We start from the raw sequence: 16,092 nt of genomic DNA on the forward strand, positions 1-16,092 counted from the left end.
GCAAACAAAAATCATAGTGAGAACAGAGACATTCTTTCATAATTCTGAAAAGCTCTGATATCTGGCTTAAGAGAAGACAGCTAGATCTCATATCTGCTTCTGCATTCAGTCTGTTGCAATATCACATATCATAAAGCCTCTGGAAAACTCCATTGTACATTTGTGAAAAAATGAGACTGAAGAGGTAAATAATGTCTTGGTATTACAATGAAATTAGTTTTGACCTAGTGGCCCCTCAGAAAGGGTCTTGGTTCCTGAGACTACATCATGAGAACTGTTCTTAAATGTCCTATTTCTCTCAAGTTATTGTGGAATCTTCATGATTCTTTGCTGAATGGGGGAACATGTGAGTTAATGACTATTGTACTGTAATCTAATCACAGTTTTAGTTTCCTATGGCTGCTGTATCAAATTATCACAAATTTTGTGGCTTAAAGCAATGCAACTTTATTACCATACAGTTCCGGGGATCAGAGTCCAAAATGGGTCTCACTGCGCTACAATCAAGATGTCAGCAGGGGCTTCCCTGGTGGCACAGTAGTTAAGAATCTGCCTGCCAATGCAGGGGACACGGGTTTGATCACTAGTCTGGCAAGATCCCACATGCTGCAGAGCAACTAGGCACATGCACCACAACTGCTGAAGCCCGCGCGCCTAGAGCCCGTGCTCCGAAATGAGAAGCCACCTCAACGAGAAGCCCATGCACCACAACGAAGAGTAGCCCCCACTCACCACAACTAGAGAAAGACTGCACGCAACAACGAAGACCCAACACAGCCAAAAATAAATTTATGTTTTAAAAATGTTAGCAGGACCGCATTCCTTTCTGGAGGCTTTAGGGGAGATTTTGTTTCTGGCTCTTCCAGACTCTAGGCTGCCAGCATTCCCTGGCTCATGACCCTTTCCGTCTTCAAAGCTAGCAATGGCTGGTCAAGTCTTCCTCAGGGTGCATCACTCTGACACTCACTCTTCTGTCTCCTCCTTCTCTATTTAAAGGACCTTGTGATTACTGTGAGCCCACCTAGATAATTCAGGATAATCTTATCATTTTAAGGTCAAGTAATTAGCAACCTTAATTCCCCCTGTAATCTTAATGCCCTTGCCACATAACAAAACCTCTTCACACGTTCTGGGGATTGGGATGTGGACATCTTTAAGAGGCCATTATTGTGCTTATCACACTCATTCTCAATGAGCTAAAGATCTGAGGGAGGGTGTGGTGAGAAAATTCTGAGTCACACTTTCCCTTCCCTGCACATGTAAAAGCAAATGGAGCATTGGGCTCATATCAGCTGGGCTCCTTCAGGAAAAGGATAATCACCCACTGGGACAGGAAAAACATCAGGATACTCTTGGATCTCTATGCGGGTGCTGGGAGGGCCAGAAAACCGATATTCCCTCCAACAACCTCTCTGATGTGTGATTTGTATAAACATTTGTAAGGGATGCCTCATCCCTCCTCCAAGTAAATTTTGTTTTGGTGAAGTTTCACCCCACTTTGTAAAATGGCAAATACTGCTCAAAATATTGTAACCATGTGTATAGAAAATTTACTTTTAAAATTTGTTATGGAGAAAAGTAAAAAAAGAAAATTGAAAAATATGTCTTTGCCTGAAAAGTGAATGTTACAGACAAGTTGCTTGGATTTGAAAGAAAGACTGTGGAGGCACTGATAGGGCTCTATGCTAACACTTGTGGCTGCAATAACCCTCAGTCCCCTAGTAAGAATTTCAACATAAAAGTCTTACCAGCCACAATGTGACTGAGCATGGGGCCCCAGCATCAATCTCCGTGTGTCTCTCATGGAGAACGCTGAATCAGGTATCTATGAACCAAGACATACACGCCATGGCATGCAGCCTCCAACCATACTGTGACTTCAACCTCCTATGCTGGCAGAGGTCACCGACACATGGCTGGCCTACGCAGTGATTCTCTTTAATATAGTGATTGTCTTTCTCTGAGAGACTGCCCAAACTAACTTATGAGGTCATATGTCCCTTTAACCCACCTCCCTTCTCATTAGCTTGCTCCTTTCTTAGCTTGTTGAAGGAAAAAAATGTAAATGTTGCATTAACCGCACGCATGCATGCGTGTGTGTGAGTGACCAGTAGTGGCTCTTGGCATTTCCTATTCTTGGCCAGAGCAAACACAAGAGTTTCACTTTTTTTTTTTTAATTAAGAAAAAATTTAATGAGTGAAAAAAGGGAGGGGGGAGTTGAAAATGTCTTTGTAGTCTAGTGAAGAGTTTCACTTTTAATCTTGAGAAAAATACTAAGAATTAATCATGTTCTGTATTCACTTCCCCCTCATCCCAAACAGACAAACATACAAACAACTGGAAAGGCCAACACTCCCTTTCTCCTGACCCTCCAGAAGCTTGAGACCAGGAGGGGGGCATGGGAGAGAGGGGCTGGAATCAGAAATGAACATGTAGTGGGGAGCAATTATGACCCCAAAGTGGGTGGGAGCTGAGGTCTTTTGTAGGAAAAGTTGAAGAGACCTGGATAATTTGGGGACCAACGGGGATGAAAAGAATAGTAAGCAGGAAGGACCCTGTTCACACAGCAGCTCACGGCATGATCTAGAGACAAAGATAATCTTTAAAACAAAATGTTTTAAAGGAGTTGGAGCAAGTTCTGCAGAATACACACAATTTACATATGATGCTATTTACATATGGTTTAAGTGTATATAAATGTAAAAAAAGCCATGCATCAATGAGTGACATATATACCTGTAATAAAAGTATAAAGAACTACATGGGATACTAACTTAAAATTCAGAAAATTATACTGGTTATCAGGTGAGTAGGGGACAGGCTGGATGAGGGAAGGAAACCAGTGCGGGATACACACAGGTTCTGCTAATAATTTGTCATTTAAGCTGGTTAGTGAATACATAGGTGTTGAATGTATTATTATTTTTGTACTTTCATATACCTTAGCTATTTAACAATGCTTTTAAAAATTAAAGAACCATCCCCTAACCCCAGTCCCCAGAGATGACCACAGGTGATGTCCAGACGTTTCCCTCCACTATGATTTTCCAGTAACTGGCCAGCATCCCCGTTGTTCCCCTGGGCGGCCCCAGCTCGGCAGAATCCCTTGCTCAGCGGGGCCTTGTCCGTTCTGGGCAGTGATTTGAATGTGCTTGGGCAGCGAGTTAGACCCACCAGAGACGTTTGTAGTCCTAAGATGACCTTTTTCAAGCCCCTTTCCCATTAGCTAAAAGCTTCGGATACACCCCATCCCCAAAGGGTCTGGTTGGACCTGATCCTTGACCAGGTCTTGAGAAGTAAACTAGTAAAGTGAGAGTCCCCGGGCCAGACTGCAGCGGCTAAATCCCTGTCTGCCCCAGGCTCCATAGGCAGCCTCAGTTTCTTCAGCCCAGTTCACTCAGACCTCGAGTTCTTGGGGAGAAGGTGGGAGAGAGAGTGTTTGCTGGGAAGGCTCCAGTGGTCCATGTGAGCTGGAAGTGATGAGATGGAGAAACATCTATTTAAAAGAATTTTAACTGCTGATTTTGCTTTGTAAATAAATAAAAGACTTTTAAGAGGTCGGAGGAAGACAGGAGGGTGCCTCAGGGAGGGACCCGACAAAATGCTCCAAGGGTCCCCAAGGGTACTTACACCCCCGGGACCATGGCCTCCAATCAGTGCCCAGGCAGCCAGTTCCTCACCTCCTTCGCCACGCTGGGCCGCCCCTCTGGCTCTCCGCAAGGTCACCGCGGAGCAGTGGTGCGCCTCCAGCTCGTCCAAGTCCGGAGAGTCACAGGTGGAGTCTGAGCGAGCGTGGAGCCAGACCCTTTGCGAGCGCCCAGAACACGTTTGGTGATAGGATCAGGCTGGGTGAACTGAAAACTGATGGTTCTGCACAAGACTTGGGTGTGATGAGGTCTGCAGTGGACAGATGAATCAAAAGGACAGTTTCTCTTTTCTTTCACTGAAATTCCATCGTGTGAGCCTGGCGGAGTTCTCCCAAGTGACGACACTCTCGGCCGGTCTCCTTTGGAGTCCTTAGCAACAGTCATCACCCTTTTACAAATTCAAGTACCTTAAAAGAAAAGAGGCAGAATCAACTTTCTCCAGTTATGGGGTGGAGATGGAACGAAGGCAAAAGCTTCATTTACCGCATCGCGCTCAGCACAGCGCAGGGCCCAGGAAGGCAATTCAAGCCGGAGTCTAGGGGCACGGAGGCCTTGCGGGGGAGACAGCTGCAGAGTGCACTGAGCCTGGGTAGTCCCAGGAAGGGCTGGAGTGGGGCCGGGGAGGGCTGGGGGATGTGGGCTTGCATTGGGATCCCCTCTACCCCCGCCCACCTGGGTGGGGTAGAGAACTGCAAATCTCAAAAAAATTAATCAGAAAACACAGAAAAGCAACAAAGAAGCCCCCCCTCCCCAAAACAAAACGTTGCACCCATATACACCAAAGGTAACCAGGGCTGTTGTCCTTGCAGGAGTGGGCTTCCCGGTCCACAGAGGCGATACTGCTGGGCTGTCGCTCTGCCTCCAGTGCGGTCCTCCCTGTCACCTCCACTCCCGGGAGGGGTTACCGAGTGTAACTGATACAAGGCCCTCACCCAGAGGGTTCAAAACCTTTGCTTTGGAATCAGGAGGAGCATGCTGCAGAGGGGACACTTGGCAGGTAATGAGTCCCCCGCACTCCTCTGCGCAGGTCCTGAGAAGCTTGGCTTCTTTCCCTCCCCAGGTCCTCACCTGGTTCCCCGACCAGGCTGTGGCACTGCCCTGGGAGATCTGGTTTGTTGGTTCTCAGGAGCAACTTCCAACAATAGGCGGACAGTGGAGGATCTGGCAGCTGGGACGCTTGGAACTCCAGGAGAGCCGGGGAGAGGATGAGGATGAGGTGCACAGTATCAGGGCCTAAATCTTACCAAACCATGTCTAGTAAAATTTCCCCATGGTTCAGAAGCACGAAGAACTTTAGAGGAAGCAACTAAACCAGACACCGAGGCTCCTAAAGATGAAGGCAGTGAGATGGTGGGCCTGGGGCAAATAAGTCAGTGTCCAGTTAATTACAAAAGGTTGTGTTCTGCAAACTGCCTGTAAGCCCCTGGCTTGGAATGTCAGTCCTCAAACCGTTAACAGCATGGGGCAGGGTGGGTGGGCTCCCAGGGTAGACCACAAAGCCCTGTATCCCCCATCAAGTGGCTAACTAGAGCTCTGGTGTGCTGTGTCTGCAGAGGCTAGGCTGTGGTGATTCCGTTCCCCTTCTGCACGTGACTGTCATAAGGAAATTCTTAAGGACTAGTGCAGTAGGGAGGGGATGCCTGACAGTGGGACTTCTGCGTTGGCTCCTCCCAGTTCCCAGACCCATGGTGGATCTCCAAAGGGCAGAGCCTCCAGGAGGGGATGGTGGCTGTGGATAACGTTTGCCTGGCCGTCCTCTATTGGAAGGTGGTGAGGCTATGCCTACCTTGATGGGGAAACAGAAACTGATTCCATTTCAGTCTGTCAGGGGTGGGGATGAGTTCTTTTGGCCAGAGAAGGAGGGAAGATAAGCCACTAAGCCTGACAGCTTCCTGTGACAGAAATGTTCATTTAAATGTCACAAGACTCTTCAAGTCTTTTGCTTAAATAAGAAAATGAGCAATCACAAATTTTAGGACCTTCTTGCAAGTGGACAAAGAGTGAAATAAGATGATCCGCTTGTGCCCTGATTATGAAATTTCACAGGTGTTTATGCCTATCAGAAAACAAATCAATTTCAGTATTGTCATGACAACAGAACATTAAGTAAACAATGGTTCATAGTTACAGTATCTTTCATGGCTAACACACAGGTTCACAGGCCAGAGTAACAGTCTCTAAAGAACAGGTGTCTTGGAAGACTCCTTTGCTAGAAAAAAAATCTACAAGGGCAATATTTTTTTTAATGTTTTATTTATTTTATTTATTTTTGGCTGCGTTGGGTCTTTGTTGCTATGCACGGGCTTTCTCTAGTTGCAGCGAGCGGGGGCTACTTTTCGTTGCAATATGTGGGCTTCTCATTGTGGTGTCTTCTCTTGTTGTGGAGCATGGGCTCTAGACACACAGGCTTCGGTAGTTGTGGCTCGCAGGCTCTAGAGCACAGGCTCAGTAGTTGTTGCACACAGGTTAAGTTGCTCCTCAGCATGTGGGATCTTCTCAGACCAGGGCTTGAACCCGCGTCCCCTGCACTGGCAGGCAGATTCTCAACCACTGTGCCACCAGGGAAGCCCCTACAAGGGCAATTTTATGAAATGCAATACTTTCTGTTTTAATGCACCTATAAGGGAGGAGACAGCATTTTCTCTTATTTTGTTGAGGTAATTTTCAGTAGTAGTTAGGAAGGCCTGCTGTTTTCCACACCAAGCACTAGATTTCCACTGAGAAAGGACTTGGCAGGCCTGAGAAGTGTAAATTTACAATATGTAAAACAAAGGACAGGGTGGGGTGGTGATTATTATCAAATGAATATGGCGGCAAAGGTCTCCACCTGGAGTATGTAGAATTTCAGACTCTATACCACTAATCTTATCATAGATTTAGTTTCTATGGAAAAAAACTTAACAATAGCAGGCACTTAAATATCCTACTGATTTTTGAGCTAATTATAGTAAGTCCCCTACATATGAACCTTCAAGTTTTGAACTTTCAAAGATGCGAATGTGCATTCACATGTCCAATCACGTTAGTTCACGTGTCTGTCGTACACTGTCACATGCTGCATCCTCTACAAGTGGTTGTGCTTTTGTGTACTTTACTGTATAGTACTGTATAGAACACAGTAGTATAGTATCTTTATTTCAAGCCCAGGATGTCCGGAAGTAAGTGTAAAAGCAGTGGTGATGTAGCTGGTACTACTGTACTTTTTAAGGTACTATACTGTAAGATTAAAAATGTTTTATTTTTTGTGTTTGTTTTTTATGTATCATTTGTGTGAAAAGTATTTAAATCTATTACAGTACAGTACGATATAGCCAATTGTGTTAGTTGGGTACCTCGGCTAACTTTGTTGGACTTACGAACAAACTGGACTTACGAACGTGCTCTCAGAACGGAACTCGTTCGTGTGTAGGGGACTTACTGTATAATAAAATATTTTTACTTATGTTTTCACATTCACATATGTAGTTTTTAATAGAGTTATTTGGGTATTTTTGACAAATAATAAACTGCACATAAAGTGTACAATTTCATAAATTTTGACATGTGAACATATCACTGCAATCAAGGTAGTGAACATATATACCATTCCCCAAAATGCTTTTTTGCAATCTCTCCCTCCCACTTCTCCATACCCTGCCACCATCCCTAAGAAACAATTGATTGGCTTCCTGTCGCTATAGAATAGTTTGCATTTTCTAGACTTTTATACAAATGGAATCAAATATGCACTCTTTTTTAGTTTGGCTTCTTTCACTCAGAATAATTATTCTGAGGTTTATTTATGTTGTGGGTACCAATAGTTCTTTCATTTTTTATTTCTGTATTGTATTTCATTGTATGGATAACTAAAATTTGTTTCTGTTGATGGGCATTTGGGTTGTTTCCAGTTTATGACTTTTACAAATAAAAGTGTTATGAACATTCATGTACAAGTCTTTGTACGGATATGTTTTCATTTCTCTTGGGTAAATACTTAGGAGTGGAATGACTGGGTCATACAGTAAATGTATAAAAATACCAAACTCTTTCCAAAAATGGTTGTACTTTATGTTCCTACCAGGAGTGTATGAGAGTTCCCTTTCCTCCATATCCTTGCAGACACCTGGTATGGTTAATAATTTTCCCCATTCTAATAGGTGTGTAGTTTTGTTTTGTTTTTAAAGATTTTTTTGATGTGGACCATCTTTTTTAAAGATTTTATTGAATTTGTTACAACATCGTTTCTGCTCTATGTTTTGGTTTGGGGTTTTTTTTGGCCACGAGGCATGAAGGATCTCAGCCACCTGACCAGGGATCGAACCCGCACCGCCCCACACTGGAAGGCAAAGTCCCAACCACTGGACCGCCAGGGAAGTCCCAGGTGTGCAGTTTTAATTGGTGTTTCCCTAATGACTAATGGTGCTATCTTACTGTAGTTTTTTTTTAAATGATATTTATTTATTTATTTATTTTTTGGCCACACTGCACAGTTTGTGGGATCTTAGTTCTCCAACCAGGGATTGAACCCATGCCCCCTGCAGTGGAAGCTTGAAGCCCTAACCACTGGGCAGCCAGGGAATTCCCTCTTTTACCCATTTTTAAATTGGGTTGTTTGTTTTCTTATTATTGCCTTTCAAGAGTTCTATATATAATCTAGATACAAGTTCTTAATCATATAATCATCTACAAATAGTTTCTTCTGGTCAAGGGCTCATATTTTCATTCTCTTAAGAGTGTCTTTCACTGTTAAGGAAACGTTCTTAAAGTCCAATATATCAATTTTTTCCTTTTATGTATTGTGCATTTAGTGTCAGCTTTAAGAAATGTTTGCTGAACTCAAGGTAAATATTTTCTCCTATGTTTTCCTCTAGAAGTTCTGAAGTTGAGAGACTGAATATACTAATGAACACTGGCCAGAACATATATAAAAACAGAACTCTGACTCACAACCTTGAGTTGTGACTCACAACTTGACACAACTCTGACTTCCCAACCAGCTTGGGAAGCCTAACCACAACGCCTGCAGCAGCTGGCCAAAAGTGGTCAGGACTTGCTCAACACCTGCTAGCGTCCTTAACTTCTGCCCCCACTCCAACTCAGGACCAACCGAAGAAAGCCAAATAGGGTCTCCAAACCAGTGACATGAGATGCCCCACTTCCAGTAAGCCCGCTTCCAGCTTCCCTAGATCAACAAACTCAGATCAGAGCATCCCTGAGCCTTCTCTCTCTCTTTTCACTATAAAGCTTCCACATTCCTCTGCCATCATAAGTGATGGTGGCCAATTCCCTTGATATAGTGAGCTCTGAGAAAATAGCCTCTGCTTGTTCTCATGTGGGCAGTCTTCATTTATTTCCACATGATTTTAGGTTTTACATTTAGGTCTATGACACATTTTAAGTATATTTTTGTAAGTGGGGTAAATATGAGTTGAGGTTCATTTCTTTTGTATGAAGATATCCAATGGTTCCAGTCCTATTTGCTGGGACAACTGGACTGCATTTAGGAAATGCTGAAACCCACCTCAACCTGACAGCCTGGTTGTTCCAAACAAATAGTCAATAATTTGTAAGTTCCAAACAAATTTATATATATATATATATAAATAAATATATATAAAAAAATACATATATATAACGTATACAATAAATTTCTATTACAAAAACATATAATATATTAAAGTATATGATATACATTTTTTTTCCACAAGATGGGAACTGCACGAACCAGAGGAAGCTAAAGAATCTGTTCCATTACAATAAGGATAAATTATCAACTCAATCAGATTTTCTGCTTCCAAAAATTGGGCTATAAAGTAATCTGAGGCCTTCCCTGGTGGCGCGGTGGTTAAGAATCCACCTGCCAATGCAGGGGACACAGGTTCGAGCCCTGGTCCGGGAAGATCCCACATGCCGCGGAGCAACTAAGCCCGTGCACCACAACTACTGAGCCTGCGAGCCACAACAACTGAAGCCTGCGTGCCTACAGCCCGTGCTCTGCAACGAGAAGCCACCACAATAAGAAGCCTGCGCACCACAACAGAGAGTAGCCCCCACTCGCCACAACTAGAGAAAGCCCGTGCACAGCAATGAAGACCCAACAAAGCCAAAAATAAATAAATAAAATAAATAAATTTATTAAAAATAATAATAATCTGAGACTGCCCAGGTCTCAGTGAGAGAGGAAAGACAAAGCACCAAGAAAAACAATACACATCAGCACACCCTAGAGACACTCTGAAAGCTCTTCAATTGCCAAGGAGAACCTGGCAGAAACTGTTACCAAAATCACAGCATAAAAATCACCTCTTGACCGTTTCTCTGGTGGCAGTGGGCTTCCACCAGACTTAGCTCCTCAACCTGCCCTGCATACTTAATCCCTGCATGAATCTGGCCTCAAGCTCTGTGGGAATAAATGAAGTGAACAACTTCAGAAGAATGGCCTCAAACTGTCCATTTTCCCACCTTCCCTATCCTTGGCCTATTCTAATGGTGTATCTTCCTGTTTTTTAGAACATTTCAGGGTAAGAACAGGAAAAGTGCTGAGAAGATGAGTCTCAAGATTGATTTGGAGGGACTTCCCTGGTGGTGCAGTGGTTAGGAATCCGCCTGCCGATGCAAGGAACATGGGTTCAAGCCCTGGTCCAGGAAGATCCCACATGACACGGAGCAACTAAGCCCATGTTCCACAACTACTGAGCCTGTGCTGTAGAGCCCGTGAGCCACAACTACTGAGCCCATGCCACAACTACTGAGCCTGCGTTCAAGAGCCCGTGAGCCACAACTACTGAAGACCGCGTGCCTAGAGCCCATGCTCTGCAACAAGAGAAGCCACCTCAATGAGAAGCCCACATACTGCAACAAAGAGTAGCCCCTGCTCGCTGCAACTAGAGAAAGCCTGCACGCAGCAACAAACACTCCATGTGGCCAAAAATAAAAATACATAAATTTATTTTTAAAAAATTGATTTGGAAATGAACTTTGTATGTTTTAAATGCAGGAAAAGTCACCCCTGGGAATGAGCAAAGGAGTGGAATGAACCCTAAACTGCAGAAGAAACAGCATGAAAGCATCGTGCATGCAATATGTGCTCTGCTGAATTCCGGAGGGGGAGTGGTCAAGGCTCCACAAGGCTCTATAGAACAAAGACTATAATTATGATAGTCATGGAGTAGGATTGTATCTGCCTTCAACTTTCAAAGGCTATTTAGATGAGATGCAGCAGGGATATCTCTTTTTGATCTTTGTGAAATCATGGATGCCAAAGGCCTCTGGTATATGATTTGCTTACCTGTGCTCCTCTTTGTGCCACAGACATAGAACATGTACTAATGTCATGAATTCTCAGGAAGCACTGGCATTCCCCAAAGGCAGGATTCAGACTCTTACAAATATTAATGATTCCAATTCATTAAGTCCACAGAAATTTCAGGTTCGTGTACAAAATGAAGGTAACATAAAGGCTTCAGCTTCTGCTTTATTTGATAGCACTCACCACCTTCAGTACCAGGAAAAGTTCAACTTTACTAAGTCCACACGCGTTGAATTTAAGATGTTCTCAACAGAGATGACACAATGCTTTACCCAAGTGTGTTTCTGCATTTGCAAACACTGAGGTAGGGTAAGTATTTTTTGGCCTGCATGATGAGACCCATCAAGTCACTGGATGTGAAAAAGAGAAAACACATCTTGCCACCTTGAGGGCTTCTACTGATCGCTATATTAGGAAGTTACCAGTCCATCATTTCTGTACACAGAGGCGTGAGATAAAATATGCCACAAAATTCGTTGCAGTACACAAGCAGGGGGCCCTCCATGGATATGTCTGTGCAGTCAGCATGGAACGATTCTGCTGTGCAGTGTTTGCCAAAGTGCATAATTCCTGGTGGGTGAAGGACAATCGTGTGAGAGAGCTGGCCACAAGGAATGGGAATAGAATCATCAATGATTTTAATGTTTGCTGAGATGGGAGGAGGTGAGGAAGGAGGAAAGGGAGATATTATTTTAGAATCTGGGAAAAGAGAGGTACCCTCAGAGTTGCAGATGCCTGACATTAATTCCTATAGATACAGTTGGTGGGTCATTGCCCCTCTTTCCCTCTGCCCATCTTGAATATCCTGCATTCAACAAATAGATGCTCTGGCCTAGTAGACCCACTAGAGGTTGGTGCAGAAGGCTGTTTGACCTAGCAATTTCTGTTTCCACATCCTTTCTTGTGTTCATATTCAAGTCTCTTCTTTCCCTTTCTAATTATGAACTCACATTTACTTATACAGGAAATTCCTTTTTCACATGTACCTATGTGTCTTCTTTAATTTACTGTCACTTTTCCTTGCCTCTGCATTCTTGTAATGGTTCCCTCATCAAATATTCTCCCTTTCTCATAGCCTCACTTCCATTTTTGAACAAAAACACAATCAAACCTCTCTTCTCTCACTTTTCCTTTCAAAAGCCCACATGTGATGCTAACCATGACTGATAGGCTGAAGAGTAGTGTTGGTGATATGCATGCACCTTGGAAAAGGAAAGCCTGAGATAATATCAGACAAAAGAAAATCAATCGTAACTTCAAGAAGAGTCCAGAAAAACAAAGTCCCTTTCAGGATCTTCTCAGAAATCTATATTCATTGACCTTCACATCTTCTAGTCATATTTTTTTTAAAAATATAAGCACTATATATATAGTGCTTATACTTATAATATATATATACATATCCATATATATATATTTAGAGATATGCTCAGGAGTGCTCATAGACTCACTATCTGCAATGGCCCCAAACAGGAAAACAACCAAATTATTTATTGACACAACAATGGATAAATGTATTATAGTATATTTGCATAATGGAGTATTATTCAGCAGTGAAAACGAAATAGGGATAGAGTAGGATAATTAAATAGTTTAGAAATCCCACCAGAGGATTAAAGACAAAGAGGGAATTTTAAGGGAGTTTGGGAGACTGCTGTAAGCTAATGAGCACTCAAGAAAAGAATCCAGTAACTTAGCAACAATCTACACTACCTTGAAGGAAGACCAGGTGCATCCAAGCACCAGGCACACTCAAGCTACAAGTTCTTACAGTTAAAACACAAGACAATAGACATGGGGTTTGAATCTTGTTACATGAAGTCACGGAGTTAATGATCCTTGACGAGTAGCATTTCTGCATGTAGCCAAGAGAGGAATAGGTGAAAGGAGAAAGAAACTAGGTGAAGGGGGACATTATACTGAAACCTGAATGAATTACCACATTTTAGTATATGTTACCACACTTTTGCTAATATACATACGATTTGAATAGCGCCATGACAGTCCCGGTTAGATCATATAGGGTTCAAGGAGGATCTAATGATGTAAGCCTGTAACAGGGGCGGGGCAGGCATGAAGTTGCTAGTGTGTGACCCTTAGCATGGTGGTTAGAGGTCCCACACATGTAACAGTCAGTCACACAGGTCCTGGAGGCAGAGTATGGTAAGAGGCAGATCGTGGCCTTCTCCCCAGGGCCCTCCAGGCCCTCCAGCCTCAGGACTGGCAGGTGAGCTGGGGGTCCTGGGGACAGGCTGAGGGCTGTGTCCTGCAGAGCTCCAGAGCCCTCTCCATGGCCACCCACTGGTCGAGCCTGGGCACTGGTGGAAAGACCCAGACCAAGTGCTGGACGAACGTTCCCATGCAGGGTAACTGGCCCGCCCAGGGACTCCCTCTTAGCCAGGGCCTGGGCCTCAGAGGGTGAAAGCTGAGCCTTAGGACCTTGCCCTTTCTTGTCAGAACAGAGAATAACATTTGTTTTGGTGGAGGTTTACAGGAACATTGTGACCTGCCCGTGACCTGACCTCAAGAACAAGGGATCTGGTGCTTCCCTGGTGGCGCAGTGGTTAAGAATCCACCTGCCAATGCAGGGGACACGGGGTTCGAGCCCTGGTCTGGGAAGATCCCACATGCTGTGGAACAACTAAGCCTGTGCGCCACAACTACTGAGCCTGTGCTCTAGAGCCCACGTGCCACAACTACTGAAGCCCATGCACCTAGAGCCCGTGCTCCGCAATGAGAAGCCACCGCGATGAGAAGCCCGTGCAACAAAACGATGAGTAGGCTCCCCTCGCCACAACTAGAGAAAGTCCGCGTGCAGCAACGAAGACCCAACACAGCCAAAAATAACATAAATAAAAACAAATTTTAAAAGAACAAAGGATCTGACACCAAGAAGTTTGCAACAACTAACCACACCCCTCTCTCACCTTTCCTATAAAAGGGCTTTGCTGAAAGCTTTCGGGGAGTTCAGGGTTTTAAAGGCATGAGCCACCAGTCTCCTTGCATGGCCCTGCAATAAACCTTTCTCTGCTCCAAACTCCTACATTTTGGGATTGTTTGGCCTCACTGTGCGTCGGGCACATACGAAGAAGGTGGTCTTCTCCCCTCCCCACTCTTTCTTTGATTACAAAAATGCAGCCCCTTTTGTTCTCAGGGTTGCGCTCCCTTGCCTGCCCGCTTGTATCTCCCACAAGTGTCCTATGCTAATAAATTCAGCTTACCACTCTGCCTCATGCTGAATTCTTTCTGCAAGGAGAAAAAAGAACCTGAGCTTCAGTTTAAGTCCTGACACCAAGTGAGCGGTTTTAATTAAAAGACAGTGGGTCTGAATCCCCTCCTAAAACAGGGATCCCGGGTTCAAGGTCCAGTCCCATCCGAGAAGGACTGTGGCTTCAGACAGAGCCTGCTCAGGGCACTCATAACTCTGACAAAAACTCTAACAAATCTGAACCAGTAAATAAAATATACAATGTTAGAAACTAAATGATTTGATAATAGGAGTGATTTTAAGGCAGTTTGTAATACACTCCTTGGGTCTTTTGTGAGAAAAAACCGAGAAGATTCTTAATTTATTTGAAAGAAAATAGTCAATGTTGAAATTTAAGAGGAGATTACAGGATTTTTAAACTGTGGTTGTGGCTTTAAATACATATTATACAATGTATTTGACTAAGTCTTGTCTCGTAAAAATCTTGTTTTAAAGAATAAATTAGCAGCTCCCCAAATTCAGATAATATAAAGATTTTAAAAATCTTAATTAAACTTAAAAATTCACTCTCAGAGTTTTCAACGATCCTCTCCAAAACGTGCTCCTGCTGCCTACTGAACTTTTGTTTCAGGGAATACCAAGGCAGACCACCACGGGACCCTCCTCCAACTCGTGGGCCCTCGAGCTCCTCAACGGGGCAGAAGGAGCAAGGCCCAGGTGGCGGCCCCACGGAGGCCAGACCCAGGGGTGGGTCTCAAGGTCGCCACCCAAGCCCGGCTTTCTGAAAGGGGACAAGGGTCTGGACACTGACGACCAGCGGGCGCAGGGGTCCCACAAGTGTCTGCTCGACAGCGCTGCACAGCGGTCACGGGGTCCTGGTATTTCAACCCGCAAGTCGACTTCGAGCTTTGCTTTGGAACGACCCTCCAGGACAAATGAACATGAACTTAAAGGAAAAGCTGGCCGCACCCCCATGCCGCGTTTTTAAAGCTGTTCATCTTGCGCTGACTTGAGCCCGTAATCCCTGGGAGGTCCCGTCCTTCCAACAGTCACTCGGGGCGGTGCCGCAAGCGGTTTACAACCCAAGTCCACAAATTCAATCCGCAAGTCTAGGCGTTTGCTCAGCGGCACGGGCACCCGCACCAGCACGGGGCTGCACTCGGAAGACGAGACACCGCGCGGGCTCTGAACGCCGTCCGCACCTCGGCCACCCGAAGCCGGAGACCGGGAGTCCCGGCAGAGACCCGACCAGCCACCCGCGAGGAGGCCAGACCAGCCACGGCCCCGGCCGAACGCCGCCCTTTCCCCACCCCGCGGAGCCCAGCCTCCCGAGGGTCCCCCTGCAGGTGCCCCGTCCCTGCAGGCGCCCCCCACTCGCCAGGGCCCCCATTTTTCCCCCAGCTCACCATGCAAGCTCTCCTCCTGCAGCCCGGGGTTCTCGCTCTGTGAATGCGGTGAGGCGAAGGAGCTTCCGGGGGGCGGGGGTCAACGTCGAGGTCGGCGTTAACGTGAGGTTGGGGTCGGCGTCCGGGTCGACGTCTGGCTCAAAGTCCGGGTCGACGTCGGGGTCAAAGTCCGCGTCGGCGGGCGGGAGCTGGGGCTGGAGCTGGGGCTGGAGCTGGTGCGGGAGAGGGAGCGGGAACCCCGGGCCCAGCTGCTTGAGCGCTTCCCCCACTGACTTCCAATGTATTTTCTATACCCCTTACTCTCCTCAGGTACTCCAGTTATGTGTGTATAAGGCCACTTGACTTTGTTCTACACCTCACTGATGTTCTGTGCTTAAAATATGTTTTCTGTGCTGTTTCTGTTGCTACGTCTTCAAGTTACTAATGTTTTCTTCTGCATGCATTGTCTAATGTGTCGTTAATCACATTCACTATATTTTTCACCTCAGATAGTTTCATCTTCTAGTCTTTCTCTAGAAGCTTGATTTGGATTCTCTTTTAAT

At 45.0% G+C, this 16,092-nt stretch overlaps 1 protein-coding gene and 1 long non-coding RNA gene across 2 annotated transcripts; one reads left to right on the top strand and one right to left on the bottom strand.

Annotated features, from left to right (window-relative positions):
- Positions 1-349: 349 nt before the first annotated feature.
- LOC307177652 lies at positions 350-15,614 on the bottom strand. Its single transcript, XR_013825080.1, has 3 exons — positions 15,551-15,614; positions 3,682-4,055; positions 350-3,471 (listed from the first exon to the last, which is right to left on the bottom strand). It is a non-coding gene; the product is annotated as an uncharacterized lncRNA (long non-coding RNA).
- LOC307177359 (schlafen family member 5-like) lies at positions 10,907-11,678 on the top strand (the record flags this gene model as incomplete). The annotated part of the gene is given in 3 exon segments (XM_079904477.1): positions 10,907-11,202; positions 11,204-11,246; positions 11,250-11,678. Coding segments are annotated over 3 exon segments (678 nt in total), but the record flags the coding sequence as incomplete, so codon positions are not given.
- Positions 15,615-16,092: the final 478 nt, after the last annotated feature.

The sequence above is a fragment of the Stenella coeruleoalba genome (genome assembly GCF_951394435.1).
Source record: "Stenella coeruleoalba genome assembly, chromosome: 19".
In the NCBI taxonomy this organism is placed as follows: domain Eukaryota; kingdom Metazoa; phylum Chordata; class Mammalia; order Artiodactyla; family Delphinidae; genus Stenella; species Stenella coeruleoalba.